Source organism: Pseudogymnoascus destructans, assembly GCF_001641265.1.
Source record: "Pseudogymnoascus destructans isolate 20631-21 unplaced genomic scaffold scaffold_4, whole genome shotgun sequence".
Classification (NCBI taxonomy): Eukaryota; Fungi; Ascomycota; class Leotiomycetes; order Thelebolales; family Thelebolaceae; genus Pseudogymnoascus; species Pseudogymnoascus destructans.
In genome coordinates this window covers 1,198,491-1,218,217 of record NW_020167523.1, presented here as the reverse complement: position 1 = coordinate 1,218,217, position 19,727 = coordinate 1,198,491, and the positions used below count along the sequence as shown (strand labels likewise).

The following is a 19,727-nucleotide window of genomic DNA, read 5'->3' as shown; positions in this document are numbered from 1 at the left end:
TGTGGAATGGGAGTCCGGATTTGGTGGATGGTCGTACAATTTTGCTCCAAAACATCACCTGCAAAAGCCTCCATAAAAATATTCTTCGAGCTTCATGCGCCTCTCATTACCAGTACAAAAGAGCAGATTTGGCATAATTTCATAGATATTTTTCGACGAGGTATTCCGATATTAGCAATGATAGGCACCAACGAGTTTGCTCATCTATTCACATCTCCTCCTCCTACTCCTCACCAACCAAGTTCGTTCCCTCGCGTAGTCCCTCAACAACCAGCTCGTGTCCCTCAGCCCTGAGGTAAATGTTCTTGACATCATCGGTGGTGGTCTCGAAGTGGCTGGTGGCGTCGTAACTCTTGGAGATGAAGATGTTGTCGTTGACGCCGCTCTCGAGCGGCTCGTAGAGTGGGATTGGTGGGCCCTGGGAGGAGGTTAGTTGGTTTCTTTGTTAGATTAGGGGTGGGTGCGTACCATGAACTTCTCCTCGATCCTGCCGAGGCGCTCGAAGCCGGGTGCGAGCTCCAGGTGGTGGTTTGCGTTGGTCTCGGCCATTGTAGAGACGATGGCGATGTAGTAACCCTTGGGGCATACGTTGTGTGCGGAAGAGACCATGGCGATGTAAATATCTTCAATAGGGTTAGCTTGTCCATAGAAATTACAGTAGTAATAAACTCACCATTCTTTCTTCCGACCTGCGATTGGGGAATGATAAGCTGGCACGAGTCGCTATTGTCGGTGCCCTGGATGGGATGGTTCAAAATGCAAATCGCCTTGAGGACGTGGCCAACAACCTGGACCTTGCCCGGGAAGTAGGATGGGTCTCCAAGAATCTTCTTGGCCTTGGTGCTGAAGGTCATTCCGTCGCCCTCATCGCCACGCTCCTTCATGGTTGCCTTAATACCAACAGCCTTGTTTCCGTCGTATGTAACCTCGTCAAGGTTGGTGTTGAGCATGTAAGTGCCACCGTAGATAGCAGACAGACGAGCAAATCCCTGAGGAAGCTCACCAAGACCGTAAAGCGGGTAGATGTATGGGGACTTTCCATAACGAGCAACAGAGTTACCGTAGAGACGGATACGCTCGATAGTCTCTGGTGCTCCTCCTGCCGCGGTAATGTAGTCATCGGTTGTGTATAATGCCATGGCATGTCCGATGAAGTCGCGGGTGGTTGCTTCTAATCCGAACTTGTCGTAGACTTCCTTCATCGTGCATGCTTGGATGTTCAGGCCTACATAGCGGTCAGCGGCATCACCAACCAGATGTAAGAGTCCACATACCCTTGTGGCTAGCAGAATCACCCTCGTTGAAAGTTCCAACCCATTCGATAAACGACTTCATGCGCCTTTTCTCGAAAATGCCCATTAGGGAAGAGGTCAGGGCCTCCTTCGCATCAGAGGGAACCTTGGCGACAGTCGCCTTTGGTCCAGAGCTCTGCTGCACGTAGCTGCCAGCGATTTGCTTGAATTCAAGGTATCTTGTTACGTCCGTTGAAACGAGAATGTTGGTAAGCTCTCCGCTTGAGATGAGCAGCTTGGATACCAGATCGATGTTCCAGTCGTTGGCACGGCCGTACTTCTTCCATGGCTCCTCACCCGCGTTATAGTTTCCGTACTTCTTGAACAGCTGCTACACGTTAGATTTCATTCGTAGTTAAAGTTATAATTTCACTGACAGTCTCGATGTTGACAGAAGCTGCCTCTCTGCGTTGAGTTAGTCTAGCCCACAAATCCCAAGGTGGTCGAGAACTTACCCGCCATAGTAATCGTTGCGGTCAATGTGCAGCACTTTCTTGCCCTTCACACTGAGAACTCTTTGAAACATATTAGCTCACTATCACCACAGGGGTTTCATGTATGCTTACCCGGACAGAACACACTCGGTCAGACCTTCAAAGGGGAGGTTGTTAGCTATCGAGTCTGACGTGCCCCTCAATGAGGGGTTACATACCGGTACCAAGAACCACAACATCGTACTCTGGGGCGATTTCGTCCATAATGACAAGCTATATTCCTCCTGGCTATGTGCAAAGAAGTGCTCAAAGAATCAACAAGTAGATATAGGCTCGAGTTTCGGCGAACACAGTTGCAACTTTGTTGTACAAGCTACGGCGCTACTGATAAGAGAGTAGCGGTCACCTCTGGCTTGCTCCACTCGCTTCAACTATTCCCCTTACAACATAGAGTCGCAACGGGCCGGAATTATCCGCCATAAATGTCGTTTGGTAACAGTAATTTGCTATATACTCCTACACAAAGATGATCTCTATCTTATACAGCTTTATCCTACATCCAAATGCGCTTCCGTAGCCTCCAATACAACATTGACCGAAGACAGTCATTACCCTGCCAGCTTTTGCGTGGGTCTATGTTCAGATAGACCCCTTTGTCTTATATGGCTTGTGGATTCCCAATAGATACCATTAAGCTCACTATACCGTTTGAGGCTTGACCGGCTGATCCTTTTCGGTGCCCTCTGCCGCGGCCGCTTCAGCTGCCTCAGCCTCGAGCTCCTCCGCAGTCAGCTCTTCTAACTCGAAAGCATCCAGGCTCGGCGTATGTGCTGGTCCTTCTCCAGAGAGATCAACCTCCGGATCGCCCGCTGCCAACTTCCTCGCATCTTCCCATGAATAGTATCGCTCAGTAAGTACTTGCTTAATCGCCCGCTGAGTTCTCCGGACCTGGATAAAGACTGTCAGTATGGAGCCCCCGTAGATGTAAATATATCAAGCAAATGCATGGTTTCTTACAGCAATATCCCTCGCCTTTGCCTCGTAGTCACCGTAACCAGCCTCAAGATTCTCTCGCTCGTGTGTCTCCGTTGCAATCCTGTTCCGCTCCTTGCAGCACACCCACCACAGCGAATGCAGATCTTCCCAGCTCTTGTGCCTCAACTCCTCTGCACTCCAGGGGCGGCCATGGCTATTGTCCTCCTCTGGTGTGTTCATCGCCTTCTCTTTCGAGTGGAAAAATTGATATAATCCGTGGTTTTCGTCAACACGGAGCTTGCTCCGCTTTTTGGGGTCGAGGACGGGTTCCGGAAGAGGGTCATTGGAGACACTCAGGGGCTGGCGAGGGCCAGTTCTCCTGACTGTGCTGACACCTCTGTCACGGTTGTAGTCGCGAGGGAAGAAGGATTGTCGCGAGATGGAGAATTGAGAGGTTTGGGTCTTGACGATTGAGGGAGCGAGGAAGGTCAGAGAGACATGGTGAGTTCGTGTGGGCTTCAAGAGAAGCTGTGCGACTGGCCGCACTACTGCAGATGTCGACATCTCAGTCTGAAGTAGCCAATTGTTCTGTGGGAGAACTAGCTTCGCTCTTTCCTACAGCTCGAAGTCAGGATGCCCTCCAGGCGCATCTTCAATAAATCGGCTAGCGAAATTATTTAAGGTTTTCACGTGACGTGGTCGAATTGGCTTCTTGGCAGGAACCAGCACAATTGATTCAGAACGATATTCACACGGATTCCTTTCTCAGTTGAAATTCAGAAACTCCCTTTTCCTAGTTGATACTATTTTTGAATCGGTATCCACAAGCTCATTTTTTGTGTATATATTGGAAAGAACGAGTCCCATATAACCGTACACACAGCTCTCGCTCTGTTCCAGGTACTACTTACCAAAATGAGGGTTTTTGGCTACGGGCACTTCTTAAAATATAATATTTAGTGTCTGAATCTTCCGAATAATACACGGAATACCAATTGCCGTGACTAAGTTTGGTATGATTTGTGGGTATTGTGGTATACAGGTATTTCCATTAGTCGTGGAATTATTACTGTCATTTTTATATTTTAAAAATTATTAGTATCAAATAGTTTCAGTAAATCTATATATAGAATGGCACGTACATCGGAGCAATACGTGAACAGCCCAGTGCATAGGATCAGTAGTTGGTACTATTTACTATACAAGAATTAACGCCTAGCTAAGCCAGTGCCAGCCACAAATAACCAAAGAGTATCAACCTCATTACATCGTCAGGTCAAATCCGATGGTGTACTATACACGGCGCTCCGAGAGAAACCACTTGTCCTTTCGGTGGTGACCCAGAGACAGGTTCCTGGCGAGCCCGATCACTGGTCACTCTTTGTCGCGTCTGAGGACGAGGCGGGAGAAGTGTTCCAAGTCAAGGGCGACGCCCAACAAATGGCCTACTGCCCGTCTGATCGGCCCGTCCAGATTTGAGCGTCGCGTACATAACCATGTACGAGATGGCCATAGTCACCAATGAGACAGCTGGCATCATTGCGGAAGTGGCAGGGCAAGAGCCTCCTCCCCGGGCAGCGACCCGTCGGGAAGTCAGGGAAAACTGAATGGAAATAGAAAAAGGGGTGTGGTGACAAGAAAAGGGGTAGTGGCGAGAAAAAAAGGGGCGGCGACCAGATCCTCAGGACAACAACAGCGAGAGGAAAACGCGTCAGGTTCTGGATATACAGGCACCCATCAACACGTATACACCGTTAGCAAAACGTACCAGAACGGGCATATCGGTCCCTTGGTTTTCAGTCGCCTATGCTACCGACTTCCCTTACTAGGCTTACCCTCATTTATTGGGCAAACGAACCCTCTGGCCCGAAGAGTTTCCTTCCTAGTCACCCTCCATTACTGCCAGCCTGTCGACTACTGGCAAACTCTCGTTTTCTGACACGTCTCGTGCGCTGGCAGCGAAGGACTGACCAGCCTGTTACCGTCGGAGTCCAAGTAAACCGTCCTCACAGCCCTCCCACCATCCCTCGACGACCTATCAATAAAGTCCCTCTACCCGTTGCCATCCAAGCTGATCAACGGCACCAAATCTTCGAGGTTCCAAGAATTCGCCCCTTTTCCTGATACAATCAATTATCCTTCACCCTCACACCCACCTCGCACACATCAACGATTGCCAAAAGCGCGCACAAACCACACCTCCCAAAGTTACAGTGGGGGCACTATATCACCCAGAAGACGTCGTAATAAGCTACTGGGGCATCTCAAGAATCGAAAAAGGCGCAGGGACCCATTTCCCGGCTTGTGCGACGAAATCGAAGCCTCCTTTCTCTTCTACGAGTGGAGTCCCTCCTCTACTGGTGATACTCGCACAAAAGTCGGGCTTGCTGTTGGGGAGGGGGGAAAGGGGATGATCCATACAAAACGATCAAGGCTCCATGTCAGCGCCACTGTTTTGTGGCTCTGTGCTGGAGAGGGGGGGAGGGTTATTATTGGCAAGCTTTCGCATCGCCCCCTCCCTACCCACCCATGTAGCGAACGACGATATCGGAGAGACGACGCGTACTTTTGTTTTTTGGGCTGGCCAATTACGATTTCTGAGCTATTTCATGGGCACATAATCGGGCGCATAATCTCTGGAGATGGGCAAGGGAGCTGGGCAGCTGAAAATTACTGCGCTGCACGTGGTGCACGGCCAATGGACAGGTACGGTACAGGTATCGACCAAGGTTGCTTCGTCGTTCCAGATATGCGATGCAACTATGTATCTGAATGACTCGCGAACAGCGGTGGTCGTCCCGCGTTTGAGTACAGGATGGCTTCTGTCGCACCAATTAATCCCCTCAGAGCCGGATCAGAGAGTCCGTTTTATGCGGATATGTCGTGCATGCGAATGAATAGGGTCTCTTCACCTTTGGCCGTTGAAGCCATGGATGGCGTGGCGAACAATTACGGAGCACATGTTGACATTGACATTGTTAGTGAATTAGTGAATTGGCCGAAGTACGTGAGATTACGTGGGATGGTAACAGGGAGGCAAGACAGCAAGTTCCGCGCGACTCTTCCGCATTGGCAAAGCGGTAACAAAGCAGGGTCATCGCGGACACGGGAGTGTGGTGATTTGGCGCCCTTCTTCAAAACCATGGACGCTTGACCAGATGGCGCATCAGCAGCCAAAGGTTACTGGGCGTCGAGGGTTGCAGGATGCCTGTTTTTAGATGGCTTCGCGCCGGGGACATGGTAAAGTTGCGAGTGGCGGACTCGCTGAGCCAGGTTGTTTCGGATCCCGGCATGTGGCAAGGTAACATCGGCCCGGAGGGGGATGATGATATTAGAATACCTAGACGGACAGGAGGATTGATACTGTATGAATGAATGATATGAAAGATAATGGGAAATAACGAGACTTCCAAAACATGGGATTTCGGTGATAACCCTTTGCGGCCATAAGCAATAAGATCAACTGACCTGTGTGAAATTGGATAATGGCGAGCGCGAGGGTTTAAGAAATGAGATCGCGGTGGCACCCAACCCACCCCCTCGTCTCAAATCTGACATCATTTCGAGACTGGGGATACGATTGACCATCCAGACCAAGTCTTGCAGCGAGTTGAAAACGGATCAGCAGCATGAGCATACTCGTACTTTGGGTCAATAATTGTTAACAGGGGACCCATGTACGTAGTTCCACCTCGACGCTGTTTTAAAAAGTTGCGAGGAATAACAATCTATATAACGCGTCACGTACGTACGAGTGGTAAAGCAACATAACATTACTCGGGTTTTTATTGGACTACTCTACTACAGGGTACATACATTTATTAATCCAAAGTACGAGTATTTTGATAAGGACTTTTCCGAAACAAACCAAGATGTGCAACAAATGGCGAGGTTTGCGAGAAAGTGTTCGGGTCAGGGATATAGCCCATCCATCCGTCCGGCGGCGAAGTATAGTACAGCTGAGACGGGTTGATTCTCTTCCAATCAGCCTGGGATTCATTTTGCGATGCTCCATTCAGAATAGTCCGTAGTCTGCGCAGACCTTGCAAGAACCGGTAGTTGGACACGGGCGTACAAGGCGCAGCCGAAGCCCAAGAGGATTGATTAGTCTCGAGTTAAGCAAGCGTACTTGCTCCAAGATATGTAGGTTTTTGTGTACCTGTATAGTATAGTATACATACAATCAGTACATAGCAGGAACGTTTCATGGGCATATTTTGCCATGTTTGCGTGCGCGAGTTGAATGTCTGAGTCCGCGTCGTTCGGTTCCGAGACTTTTTTTATTTTTTATTTTTGTTTTTGTTTTTGTTTTTTATTGTTGTTTTTTATTTGTTTTTTATTTTTGTTTGTGATGGTGATATAGGGGTGATATAGGGGTGATATAGGGGGGAACAATGGGAATGTTGATCTTCTCGGTGCGTTCGCTGTGTCGCCACTGCCGCCCGAATATAGGCCGTAAGACTGGTAGACTCGGTATGCTCATAACACATATCGCATCATACAGTACCAGACTCTACTCTAGACTCGAGACTCTAGACTCTAGACTCTAGACTCTAGACTCGAGACTCTAGACTCTACTCTAGACTCTGTCTCTAGTCTCTAGACTTTCCCTCTTCGGCCCCGAACGCACGCACGATTTACCGCTTACTATACCTCTCTCTCCAGAGTCCCTCGGCGTTGCAAATAGTAGTGCAATAGTTCCCAACGATCTCGTCTACAGACCAGGGCTTGTCGGAGACTAAGAGAGACACTAGGAGGACTAGGGGATGCGGACTGGGATATTCGTCATCTAACTCGGAAATTCGCCGCTCTTCGGCTGGCAAATGCAAATGCAACTGCAACTGCAACTGCAACTACAACTGCAACTTCAACTGCAACTGCTACTGCTTTGCTGCGGCGGCGTGGTTGAAAGTAGCATGACTTAGGGGCTACCTGAGAACCGATTTCTTCAAAGTTTGGAGGCATTCAGCATGCCCTGTAGAGGAAATAGGGAGTCCTGATTACTCCGCCCTTCTTGCCCTCTTCTTTCCCCAATTTTGCCTCGTGGCTACTCGAGTTCTCCCAGTAAAACTGCCTATCCCCCTTCCCATAGGCCCGTCGTTGCTGCTCTTGTTAGATTTTTTTTTCCCTTTCCTTGGTCTTGTCTGCGCCAATCGTTGTCATCTGCGGGCGAATGTGTTCAATTTAGTCCTCCTAGTCCTCCTAGTCCTCTTTAGTTCTCTTTGATTGAATTCTATCCGCTCTCGCCCTCGTTTTTTTTTCTCCTAAATCTTAATAGTCGTGACCCCGGGCCCTCTTTGAATCTCTTGACAACCCAACGCGCCCCTCATCCCCATTTTCTCCCCTCGAGTCTCCACTCTTTAACTCTATCCATCAACACAATCGCGAAAAAGAACTTGAGAGTGCTCCAGTGCACGTTTTGAGCCTCAATCCGTTCCTAATAGACGCCCTGTGGTTCTTCGCTGTCGCTCATTTTCGATCCACCTTTTACCTTGCTAGACGTGCGTTTATCGCATAAACACGTTGTTTTCGCCGTTATCGCCTCACACACAGCACAATCTCTTTGTGCTACAACGGCCTTCCCGCAGAAAATCCTCGCAAAATCTTCAACGCAGAGAAAACGCGGAATAGCATGACGGTTGGGCCGAGTACTTTCTGATCTTTTACATCGCTCCAAGCCCAGGCGCGAACACAAGGCGGGGTCAAACAATTAGTAGACCTCTCTTTTATTCTGCGACTCAAAGACACGTCCAAGGACTTCTCTTCACGTACATCGGCGATAATCCACGATCATGGATCAATATGCCAATAGTAGTAGTAGCAGCAACAACAACAACAAGTCTTCGAGCAGCAACCTCCCGACCACCTCGTCTTCGATATACTCGTCGCTGCCTTCGATAGCCCCCCAGCAGCTTCAACAAAACGCGTCGCTGCCACCTCAGACGCTTCCGCCGTTGCAGGCACAGCATGCCGCGTTGTCCATGCACTCCATGTATGGGCAGCCGCTGAGCGCGCCACACACTCCGACCTCGACCCAGCCCAACACACCTGGATCGACGGGCAATGGGGGATTCCAGCAGATGAGCAGCCAGCCCGCTCCTCGCCAGTACCACCTCCAGCCGAACTCCTCGTACCAGCAGCCCATTCAGCCATATAGCAGCAATTCGTCGGGCATGATGCCTCAGGGCTCGATGTCCATGTCTCATCCGCACCCGCAAGCAATTGCGCCCGCGCCGGGTCCAACTCATAACCGTCTGGTGCCATTGCGTCCTATGAACCCATCCACACCATTGCACGCTCAGCACCCAATGCATCAGCAGATGCAAGGGGGCATGGGATCTCCTTACGGGCAACAAGGCCCTCCACATGAAGAGGTCCCCACACACGTTGTTGGATCACAAGGTCGCAGAGGCATCCTTCCCAGTGCTCCCGGACGCCCCACTGTCGCCGCCACGGGCCCAGGCGCGAGCAAGAATGCCCAAATCCCGGCCAAGGATGCCGATGGAAAGTTCCCTTGCCCTCATTGTGTGAAGACATACCTGCACGCGAAACATCTAAAGCGCCATCTTCTCAGACGTAAGTTTTTCAAAACAAATTGTTTTACACCTGATTGATTGATGCTAACTCCGCCATTAGACACCGGCGACCGCCCATATATGTGCGTTCTCTGCCGCGATACGTTTTCCAGGAGCGATATCCTCAAGCGCCACTTCCAAAAATGCTCGATCCGCCGTGGAAACCCCACCGGGGCCAGCCATTTGTCCCACGCGCAGTCTCATTTGAAGAAGAACCAGCCCGCCCACAAAAATACCCTCCCAGCCACGACTGAAGGAGATATGATGAGAAACATGAACGTGTTGAACGGTGTCCCCACGGACCCTGGTCTCCACCCATTCAACCTCATGGCGGATGGGCGCATGCCCGGTGGCCAGGCGAACCCCAACGACGACCAGCTGTCTCAGGGCCAACTCTCCCGGGCCAGCATCATCAAGCGAATCGGCAGCAATGACGGGCGCGACAGGCGCACCATGGCCGGTCCTTCGCGCAGCGGCTCCGGCCGCACCAGCTTCGAACAGAACTACAACGGCGAGATCCCCAGCACCATGGGCGAAATCCCCAGCACAATGGCGTCCATGAACCCGCAGCTCGCAGCCTACCCCATCCCCAACGGTCACCACGGCGGTATCTCCAACGGCCACAGCGGCCAGCAGTACAGCCACCAGGGACCCCCAAGCGGACAGAATGGTCACCAGTACGGCCACGGCGGTCCTCCTTATGGACAGCACTATGAATACCCGGGTCAGGGTAATGGCAGCTCCATGCAGCAGCAACAACAACAGCAGCAGCAACAGCAGCCTGCGAGCGAGGAGATGGGATCGATGGCGAACGGACGTGGCTCCATGCCTATATACGGCAACCTCTCCAACTTAGACTTCATTTAGACTCTTCTTCTCGTGTATACCACAAAAGACAAGGAACTTTGGGCAAAGATTGGGAGGGATAAAGACTGGGAGGGCATATTTTTTGTTAATGTGTGTCATCCTGTAGATTAGCATTGTTGCTTGCTTGTGTGGTTTTTGTTTTTGGGGGGCTTCGGTGGCTCTTCTGGCTTTGGTTGGTGGGGGTTTATAGGTAGAGATGATTGTTCATGTCCCTCGAAATGATTAGACTAAAATCCAAAAATTGTGCATAATTTAAAACTGATTCCGTTCCATCGTTCTTATATGGTGGACTTCGATCAAAATAAATGGGGCAAAAAAGTCTGGTGGTTGTGTTAACATGTCGATTTTCCCCAATACCCCAATATCAATATAATTTTCCCCAAACCCCAAGACGCGTCTCTCCAAAATTTATAACCCTGTCATCCATAATACCCATCAACCCCCCCATCATCCCCACCACCCCAAACATCAACTCTAAAACCAAGAACCACAACTCCCCGCAAATCCCCCAATCACCCATCCCAAACAAACTTGGCACAGCCTCCACAACACTTGCGCCCCACCGCCATATGGCATCCGCCTCCGCCGCCGCCACGGCGCCTGACCCCTCATCCCCACCACCAAGCACGCGTTTGTCCCACCATCCCCCCCCCAGCTCCCCCCCCCGGCCGAATCATCGACAGACAGCAGCTGACAAAGAAACCAGACCGCCTCCCAACCCAGACAGCAGCACAAGCCCTCGCAGCGCAGCGAGCGGAAGAGGATGTGAAGATGGGGGTGGAGGGGTTGGATGCGCTGTTGGGGGTGAGGAGGGGGGAGGTGATGGAGGTTTTTGGGGCGCCGGGGGTGGGGAAGAGGGGGTTTGGGTGAGTTCTTCTTCTGTTGTTGTTCTATTTTTGAGGACTGGGGTTTTGGGGGACTGGGGAGGGGACGGCACAGTGGGGGAGAGGAGGGGGACTTGGTGGGGAATGAAAGGCTGATGGGTTTTGGTGGGTAGATTACAATTTGCTGTTGCGGCGTTGAGGAGGGGGGAGGGGGTTGTGTGGGTTGGTGAGTTGGCCCCTACTTATTGAGTTTCTTTGTCTGGAGATGGAGGGGTGAGCTTGGTGGCTCTTGGTGGGCGTTTGTGGAGATGCGGCGGTTCACCAGTTCCCCAGCCTTGTTCTTCATCTCTGTCCCCTTTTTGAAATTAAGCTAATATCTTCAGATGCCGGCCATCCCCTCCCCGGACCACGCCTTGAAGCTGTCCTGTCCGCCTCCCTCAGCACACCGACTTCTGAAGCAGCATCACAACCGCCATCACAACCGCCATCACAACCGCCATCACAACCGCCATCACAACCGCCATCACAACCGCCATCACAACCGCCATCACAACCGCCATTACAACCGCCATCGCAACCGCCCCACCTATCACCCCCATCCCCTCCCACCGCATCCACCCTCCTCAAAAACCTCACCACCTTCACCCCCCCAGCCCTCCCCCACCTCCTCGCCCTCCTCTCCCATCCCCTCCCCCCACAGACAAGCCTTCTAATCCTCTCATCCCCCTCCTCTCTCCTCCCCCCACCCCCCACCCGTCAACACCCCCCCTCCAGCTCAAGCTCCAACCCCATAACCCCCCTAATCAACGCCCTCCGCCGCCTCGCAGCAACCTCACACATCGCCCTCCTCGTTCTCTCACAGACGGTCACGCAGCTGCAACCTCATGGACCGGCGGCGTTGGTACCGGCTATTGGGGGGGCGGCTTGGGAGGGTGGGGTGGGGGGAGAGTGGTGTTGTGGAGGGAAGGGGGGGGAGGTTTGTGAGGGTTGTGAGGAGGGGAGGGAGGGGGTGAAGGGGGCGGTTGGGGGGTTTGTTGTTACGGCGGCAAGTTCTTTTCTTTCCCCCTTTTTCTGTTCCTCTTTCCCCTTCCTCCTTTTACTTTGGTGGTGGGGTAGCACTAACAGCGTATAGAACGGCATCGAAGACGCACCAATCATAGAACTCGTAAGCGGCCGAAAACGCAAAGCGGAAGAGATCCTAGAGGGAGGGGTACGGTTGGGAGATGATGATTATGGATGGGATGAGGGTGATGAAGTGGGGATGCCGTTGTTGGGACCGCAGACGCAGGGGAGTGAGGATGTGCTTGTTGTGCCTGGGGAGGAGACGGAGACAGAGGAAGAGGAGGAGGGGTGGGATGGGGGTGAGGAGGGAGGGAGTGGAGGGGAGACACCTCGAGATGGGGGGGAGGGTGGGGATGTGAATGGTGAGGGCCACACCCTTGTGGGAGCTGGTTTACCGTCGTCCGGTTATGTGGGTTAGTAGATAGGGGCCGCAAGGGGGCCGGGGAGGAAGAGTCTCCTAAATCCTCTGGGTCTTGTCTGTACCCAATTAGGAATATAAATGAACACTGGGGCCCATCGAAGCGCTCTTCTCATTTCTTTCCTTGATGCAATCAAATTTGACAGCCAACTAACAGCAGAACCAAGATACCCTATCGCCTGAATCGGTTTTTAACAAGCAGGCAAAGTTGGAAACGCCAGTCTGGTCTCCCGGGCAGCAACATAGCTGTTTTCAGGTAAATTAAGATTCTGTGCAAGTGATAATCTCCGCCTCACATTCAACCTCGCCCACCATTTAAATTCCAACGCTGCATAATTAACATGCTCAGCATGCTCAACATGCTCAACACGAGAGTCGTTATACAATGGCAAAGCCGTCAAATGTTGCTACACAATTATCGCCACAGTCGATTGTAGACATGATGACGATGACATGTCAAAGCTAAGAAAGGGGCACAGGCGGCGGTGAGAAATTTCAACGGTGGTGGCAGAGGTTCGACGGTGACAGAAGTTCGACGGCGGCAAAGGAGAGGATGTAAACACGATATCTGGCCACTGGTAAATCTTCAGTGTGATAACTTGTGTTACGTGCAAACCCCTGTGCTCTAGCCAGATCTTTGCATCGCGGCCTAAAATCCGTCTGCTCTCTGACACAGCAGACTCTAGCATGCAGGTCGGATAGATAGGTCCAGTTTCAACTATAAAGGGGGTCCATGAAGCATCAGGCTCTTTCTTTAAGTTACCGATTAATGCTGTCGCTCACCCCCCTTTCCTACGAATACTCCTGCCACCCAATGTTTGAAGGAGGAACTGTGCATATGCACAATGCCACTGTTTATAGTGATTATAAGTGGAATAGATGAACTTACGCACATATAGCTATAATTGCCTTTGCCAGTTCCTTCAAAGCATTCCCCAAAATTAAATTCTGATAGTTCGAATATTCATACCAGCCCTCGGATACTAACAACATAGAACCCTTGTAGCAGGCGTGCAACACATTGAGACGGAGCAAACCCAGGTTTAAGGCGGGATGGAACCAGCAATGAAAGGATATATAGAAATAAGAAAAATATCTTTTGTGTTGTACAGACAGAGTATTATTATAGTAACATATGGTATCCAAAGCCGGACCACAGCCGGTCTAACTAAACCTGCGATGCCATCGCAGCTATACACACTTCCGCCTATTTTAACTCCAACAAACAGGGTATCGACATCGTCAGTCCAAATCAACTATTAACATTACAACCCCCAAGTATCAAAAAGCAACCCCTACCCTCGACGCCCTCAACCCCAACCGCTCCGCCTCCCCCTCCACCCCCTTAACCAACGTCCCCACCTCCGACACACTCGTCCAGCTCGTCGGCCCCATCAGATCCTCCTCGGACGCAGACCCAATACTACTCAAACTCCCCCCTCCCTCCAACCTCGCGTCAACGCACTGATAGAACCCGTCTCGCGCTGTCACGGGGACGGGCGCGTTCGTCACGCTGTCGAGAGAGAGTTGCCGGCTGTGTCTGCCGGAGAGCCAGGTTGAGACGCGGGAGAATGATTTCTTTTTCCGCAGGGGAGGGCGCGGGAGGAGAAGTGGGAGGGGGGGTGGGGGGAGAGAGGTGTAGGATGTTGTTGAGGCGGGGGAGTGGAGGGGGGTTGTGGTGCGGGGGCGGAGACGCTCGATTTCGGAGGTGGTGAGGTGGGGCATTGGTTCTGAGGGTTTGTTAGTTTGGAGCGGTATATCTGAGGTTTGTGGGGTGGACGAACCTTCGGAAGATGTGTAAATGCTTGCTGGGCGGCTCTTGAGAGACATGCTTCTGCGCTCCTCGATCAGGCCGTCCACATCGCGGATGCGCTTGTCGAGGGCTTCGCGCTCGAGAAGAACAGATTTCACGCGCTCGACCTGCTCGCTGAGGATGGGGAGGGTGTTTGAGGTGTTTGAGCGCAGGCGTGAGGGGGGTGGGTAGTTGAGCGGCTCGTCGTCGAGAGCTGCGAGGAGCTGTTGCGTGCTCAGGCTGCCTGGGAGACTGGGGCGTGGGCGGAGCGAGTGCGTGAATGACTCCGCGAGTGACTTGGGGGTTGTGTCGGCGCTTGAGTACTCGGCGTCGTAGGAGGGGCGCTGGTAGTATGACGGCACTGCCTTGCGGGGGATAGAGAAGTTTGATAGAGCTGAGACGGTCCGGGTATGCGCTTGTGGGGCCGCAGCGGGGGCGTCATCGAAGTGTGGGAGGATGGGGGAGAGCTGGTTTGCGGGGAGGTAGATGCTCAGTTCTAGCGGGCGGAAGCTGCGGCGGGGTAGGTGTGGTGGGGGTGAGGGCTGGACGTGACGGAAGTCGGAGGGCGCGCTGATGTAGGGACGCTTTGTTCTGGTGCTGCTGCCGCTGTACAAGTTCAGCTTGCTCCCAGGGAGGGGCACGGAGGGCGGGGGGATGAGTTGAGGTTGGTGGTGATAGATGGTGCGGGGGTTCTCGAAGCCTGTGTAACTGTCAGCGGTCTGAGATCTTGACGGATATGTATGAAGCCTCATTACCTCGGATCGAAGTTCGGTCTGGGTCCCTCGGCCGTGCACTGCAGCAGCCCATCAGCGAGCCCATCCAGGCATTATACGCATCGTCTAGGTATCTGCTCAACAGACTCATGATTGCGCGCAGCACATTGCAAGCTTCACAGAAGCGCCTCTACTGAGCACAAAGAAATGAAGCACGGTAGGTAGTAATATGTGATAAAGGAAAGCGCACGATGGGACTGCCTAGAGATTAAAGAAAGTAAGGAACGAGCGACGAATGAGAATCATCACACCCTGCTGATCCAGCATTTGGAATCCGGAGCCTTATTGAAACCATGGTGACTCTCATTCGCCCATACCAACCTCTCGTGAGATTAGAGTTGTCTCTAAATGTCTCTAACGCCTGGATAAAAACAGCATCTGGTGGTTCCTGACCGTCCCTGGCCGTCCCTGACTGTTCCTAACTGTGCCTAGGTTATCGATGGTGTGCCGTTCTAGAGGATGATGCGTGGAAGAATTGGCTATGTTGCAAGTTGATAGGCCAGCCTGATTCCTGGCGGTTGTCAGGCGGTACTCAGCCCTGACCAGTCGAGCGCTTACAGCCATTCAGCTCTGATCGCGAGCGGTTACAAGCCGAATCCCAAACATAGCATCGATAGGATGAAGGAGAGCTGAGTTACAAAAAATTCAGAAATCTAAGTTTTTGCCCAACCTGATACAACGTAACTCTGCAGCGTCATGCGAAACCACAACCTTATTTACATCTTTGAGCGCGTCGTCGTGGTCGTGTTTGGGAACAATGAGCTGGCGGGGTACAAATACGGTATATGGGTATTTGCTATATAATATCACGTGACCGAGTATACCCGAGTATTTGCTGGAGAATATCACGTTATATTGCTACTAAGTAGGGTTGAATAAAGCATTTAACTACTGCGTATAAGTTATGTAAATAGTATAACGTATTTACATAACTTATACGCAGTAGTTAAATGCTTTATTCAACCCTACTGATGGTCACTGAATTTCCCACCCACAATCAGGAAATTTGCAAGACAATAACTCAACAACAGCTTGATAATACTGACTGAGTACATATTAAAAATATTTTCCTAGCCTTTTCTACTTAGTTAAATCCTTATCCAGTTATTTAGGAATAATCTATATTGTAGTTCTGAAGATATTATGTATAAGCACTAAGATTTAGACTAGGTCTTTATATCTTAACATCTACTGGTCTAATTGCTCTAAAGCTAGAATAAAGAAATCTACATGTATAGACCAAGCTGTACACACAGTTTTAGAATATATTATCAAGTTGTTGTTGAGTTATTATCTTGCAAATTTCCTGATTTTGGGTGAGAAATTTAGTAACCAGCTCGTATGTGAAATACGTTAACTACATAATAAGCTCTATCTACTATAAGACTAATTCTACGCTCTAAAACCTACGATAATAGCACCTAAAAGCAACATTAGCGTTCCATATTCTACTACTAACTATTCGGGAAGTTGATTTATGATTTATTCATGGTTAGCCCAGAACATATCCTTTATGACGATCGAGCGTTTGACCGCGCAACATGTGAACAACGATGAGATATATACATAACCCCGCCGGAGCAAGGTCAACTAAAGGAAGGTAAAGTAGAATAAATATGAAACAAACGAGATAAACAACGAGATCTAGACCAGCTGGCCAGACACCTCGATGCAAGATCTAGCATCGCAAGGACCCCCGATCCACTCAAGAACCCGGTACAGAAATGCAGTCGTGTCCCAACACAGTAATGCGCCTCATGCACCACGCAACAGCCACCGATCCTGCAGCGATAGCGACAGCGACGTGTCCGAACAGGTATGACGAATCTGGGCAGCATCCGATGAGCCCCAGGAATACGAACTGAAACGGCTCGAGAGAGCCGCTACAAGCTCTCCGGAACCGAGAATAGATACCCCAGGAAATAGGGAAGGAAGATGCCTTGTAGACGAAGATGGATGAAGAGGAGAACCCTGGATGGTACAGTGGACAGGGGAGATGGAACAGCAAACGTTGAGGAATACCGACATCCTCTATGCATCGGACGCCCCTATACATCGGACGTCCCTATGCATCGGAGACAAGGTATGAATACGTGTGATAGACAGCGACGTAACTTTCTCTCACTTACACGTGTATACCATTTCGCATGTGACAGACCTCATTCTCAACCCTGTGTCAAAAGCGATATCGACCAACTCGACCCCATACCCTGCCCTCTCCCCAATCTGGCACCAACTGCAGGTACCGCCTCGGCTTCTCATCCGGAGCCAGGCTTCGGGAACGTGGCGAAGGAACAAAATCAGAAATTGAACAAGCCCCGGCTTTGAATGCCGAGCGGGCACCACCCTGCCAGGTTTCCGCTGGAGCCGGGTTTTGTTGGAGTATTTCTCCAAAAAATTTAGTTGAATTTTGTGGAGCCATAGCTTTTTCTTTCTCTCACCTTCGTACCTATGTACGATTATGTGGAGAAGTTGACTATTTTTTACAGGTGACGATTTGTCACATGTGAAAATGGGGAAATGGAACGGGGGAACCCATTTTTATTTGGAGAGAGATCTCCAAGTTCTTCTCGATTGCCTAAAATAGCAGGATCAGAGAGAAAGGAGGGTTTCACTTTCACATGCTAGAAAGATGAGGAAAAAAGGGGGTAGGTGAAGGGTGGTACAGCCTGGGGAGATAAGGGCACAAGCAGGGGGGTTACTCATTAACCCGTCATCAGCACTGCTGCGCGCGGTGGGACATTGTACGGCGGCGACGCCGTAATGGAAAGAGCCGTTCGAGATTACCATCTCCACCCTCCCCAACGGTTTCCGCAGTGCTACCGTGCAAGTATGCAGCTGAGAAGGGAAGAAGGCCGATACGTAGGCGCTGTATCGTCCACGGCAGAGGCTGCTGGTGCCCCCGCCGGAGGACTTCGGATCGCGACCCCCCGTGTGAGTTTAGGCAAAGGGAGAGACGGGGCGGGCTTACGATGGGGCAGAGAAACGGCGTGGAGGGACAGATAAGAGGGTATCATGAAAATCTTCAATTGCTGAGGTCAGATCGGAGAGAGTCCGTCGTATGGCCGGCGTTGCGGGCCGACTCGATATTTTGCGTGCACGGTGGCTTCGTGGCGAGAAAAGGGACTCGATGGACAAAAAAGCCACATCAGAAATTGTGGGAACACGTGTTTTTGCTTACTAGGCGGCTGCTTCCTTCTCAGATTTTACGCATTGGGAAGGAGAGATGAATGTGGGGAAGCTTTTTATGTTGCAAAGTACTGGAGCTAGGCAAGCAAATTTATCGATCGTGCCGCTTTGGGTGGAAAGGAATCACCCGGATTAATCACCGTCCGGCATCCACTTGGTTTCCCCCATCCGCGAAGGGAAAGCCCCCCAAAATGGTCAAAATCAGGGTTACTGGCTCCGGCCGATCCAGTCGTTACGCTCCACCGCGCATCGTGCCCAGCGCTCGGGGATAGACGGATCGAGGGAGCGCTGTATCTGATCGGATTCTCTCGGAGATTTGTCCCCCCTCCCGGCAATATCTGGAACTGACATCGCTGGCACGCTTGTCCGCGCTGTCTCAGCACATCACAGCGCATTGCACACCAGTGCTCCCAAAGTGGGGGGCACAGCTGGGTAGATCGTGGGGGGGATTCCCAACATCAGCAAGGTGACAGCGCTGCAACCTCGTACCGTCAACCGCCGAGACACGCGCCTCAACAAGCCAAGCCTCCATCACCCCCGCTGCATCGTCAGCGCCGCCAATTTTGTGGGGACGCACACATGTATAAGCCGCCGCGCCACCGCCAAGCCGCCTCCGCACACCCTGTCCTGTACCCTCCAACCCGCGCTTACAGTCGTGACGTCATAGAGTGATGGTTGGGCCTTGGCAGAGAAAGGAAGGAGGAGGGGGAGGAGGGCCGGAGGAGATCCGAGATGAGGGGGAGATATGAGACTTCTCTGGCTGTGTGCTCGGATCAGCCGTGCGTTTGCTCCTCTTGCTCCTCCTGCTCGCTGATACAGAGGCACGACGCCGCGCGGGCTGGGTGAACGGACGAGATACCCGGATACTGGCATTTGTGCGGGGAAGGCTGCGGGGAACCCAGGTACTGTTGGCGTAGTCGAACATTATTGCGAGCGAGGTTCGCGGATACCTACATCCACAGCAACCAACACACCTTGCCTCGCATCTTCTTTTCCCCCAGAACCCGCCAATCTCACCGACCCGACGCCGGCGGCCGCCGGTCGCACAGCGCAGGCGGTTTAGCCTAATGCGAACGGGGCTGGCTGGCTGATTGTCGCGGAGTTGGGAACCTGGGGGGTTGCACAGGCAGCCCCAAAAGTCTCAGATTCGTGAATCGCAGCGAGTATGAGTGAGTGAGTGACAGCACATCACCCTCCCTCTCCCATCCAAGACACTCCCTAAACGTAGTGCAACCCCAGAAGCAGCTGCAGGCCGCCTGAAACCACCCCTCCCCAGATCCACTACCTCGTTACATTGATGTCCCATCTCCCTTCCGCCACGGTTAGACTCGGCGCGATCGCTTCGCGGACTAACTACAACCCACCCTACTGTATGGGCTGTACTGTACCACTACCCAGACCCCCAGGGTAGTGGGTGCATAGCAGTCCCCTCCCCTTACGTACAGCGCGGCGGCGTGGTGCAGTGAGAGACAAACAAAACGAAATTTTTGCGAACTTTGGGCTTGTTTGTTGGCTGGCTGGGGAAA

General features: G+C 51.7%; 6 protein-coding genes across 6 annotated transcripts; 3 read left to right on the top strand and 3 right to left on the bottom strand.

Moving 5' to 3' along the window:
* Positions 1–12: 12 nt before the first annotated feature.
* On the bottom strand, positions 13–2,128 carry GDI1 (rab GDP-dissociation inhibitor). The gene is made up of 8 exons (XM_024465793.1): positions 1,945–2,128; positions 1,859–1,883; positions 1,748–1,807; positions 1,670–1,697; positions 1,275–1,620; positions 674–1,225; positions 469–623; positions 13–418 (listed from the first exon to the last, which is right to left on the bottom strand). The coding sequence occupies exons 1-8, from the start codon at positions 1,988–1,990 to the stop codon at positions 224–226; spliced, it is 1,407 nt and encodes a 468-aa protein (XP_024326526.1). The 5' UTR covers positions 1,991–2,128; the 3' UTR covers positions 13–223.
* A 62-nt stretch (positions 2,129–2,190) lies between these two features.
* MRPL4 (54S ribosomal protein L4 mitochondrial) lies at positions 2,191–3,340 on the bottom strand. Its single transcript, XM_024465792.1, has 2 exons — positions 2,744–3,340; positions 2,191–2,674 (listed from the first exon to the last, which is right to left on the bottom strand). Exons 1-2 carry the CDS (start codon positions 3,263–3,265, stop codon positions 2,426–2,428), a joined length of 771 nt encoding a protein of 256 aa, XP_024326533.1. The 5' UTR covers positions 3,266–3,340; the 3' UTR covers positions 2,191–2,425.
* Positions 3,341–3,832: 492 nt separating this feature from the next.
* VC83_02122 (uncharacterized protein) lies at positions 3,833–4,180 on the top strand (the record flags this gene model as incomplete). Its single annotated transcript, XM_024465791.1, has 2 exons — positions 3,833–3,881; positions 3,936–4,180. 2 exons carry the CDS (start codon positions 3,833–3,835, stop codon positions 4,178–4,180), a joined length of 294 nt encoding a protein of 97 aa, XP_024326532.1.
* A 3,058-nt stretch (positions 4,181–7,238) lies between these two features.
* On the top strand, positions 7,239–10,393 carry VC83_02121 (uncharacterized protein). Its single transcript, XM_024465790.1, has 2 exons — positions 7,239–9,277; positions 9,338–10,393. The coding sequence occupies exons 1-2, from the start codon at positions 8,494–8,496 to the stop codon at positions 10,141–10,143; spliced, it is 1,590 nt and encodes a 529-aa protein (XP_024326531.1). The 5' UTR covers positions 7,239–8,493; the 3' UTR covers positions 10,144–10,393.
* Positions 10,394–10,544: 151 nt separating this feature from the next.
* VC83_02120 (uncharacterized protein) lies at positions 10,545–12,447 on the top strand (the record flags this gene model as incomplete). The annotated part of the gene is made up of 5 exons (XM_024465789.1): positions 10,545–10,773; positions 10,850–11,009; positions 11,141–11,193; positions 11,351–11,943; positions 12,100–12,447. Exons 1-5 carry the CDS (start codon positions 10,713–10,715, stop codon positions 12,445–12,447), a joined length of 1,215 nt encoding a protein of 404 aa, XP_024326530.1. The 5' UTR covers positions 10,545–10,712.
* Positions 12,448–13,728: 1,281 nt separating this feature from the next.
* VC83_02119 (uncharacterized protein) lies at positions 13,729–15,163 on the bottom strand (the record flags this gene model as incomplete). Its single annotated transcript, XM_024465788.1, has 3 exons — positions 14,995–15,163; positions 14,232–14,939; positions 13,729–14,177 (listed from the first exon to the last, which is right to left on the bottom strand). The coding sequence occupies exons 1-3, from the start codon at positions 15,101–15,103 to the stop codon at positions 13,729–13,731; spliced, it is 1,266 nt and encodes a 421-aa protein (XP_024326764.1). The 5' UTR covers positions 15,104–15,163.
* Between the last annotated feature and the right edge of the window lie 4,564 nt (positions 15,164–19,727).

What these genes read in the sequence shown, in the direction of transcription:
- GDI1 (XM_024465793.1), bottom strand. Translation starts at nt 1,990, where the DNA reads ATGGACGAAATCGCCCCAGAGTACGATGTTGTGGTTCTTGGTACCG. An exon ending in TGATTCTGCTAGCCACAAGG is followed by an intron (nt 1,226 to 1,274) that starts GTATGTGGACTC and finishes ACCGCTATGTAG; the next exon opens with GCCTGAACATCCAAGCATGC. An exon ending in GGATCGAGGAGAAGTTCATG is followed by an intron (nt 419 to 468) that starts GTACGCACCCAC and finishes ACCTCCTCCCAG; the next exon opens with GGCCCACCAATCCCACTCTA.
- MRPL4 (XM_024465792.1), bottom strand. Translation starts at nt 3,265, where the DNA reads ATGTCGACATCTGCAGTAGTGCGGCCAGTCGCACAGCTTCTCTTGAAG. An exon ending in CAAAGGCGAGGGATATTGCT is followed by an intron (nt 2,675 to 2,743) that starts GTAAGAAACCAT and finishes GTCTTTATCCAG; the next exon opens with GTCCGGAGAACTCAGCGGGC.
- VC83_02121 (XM_024465790.1), top strand. Translation starts at nt 8,494, where the DNA reads ATGGATCAATATGCCAATAGTAGTAGTAGCAGCAACAACAACAACAAG. An exon ending in AAAGCGCCATCTTCTCAGAC is followed by an intron (nt 9,278 to 9,337) that starts GTAAGTTTTTCA and finishes CTCCGCCATTAG; the next exon opens with ACACCGGCGACCGCCCATAT.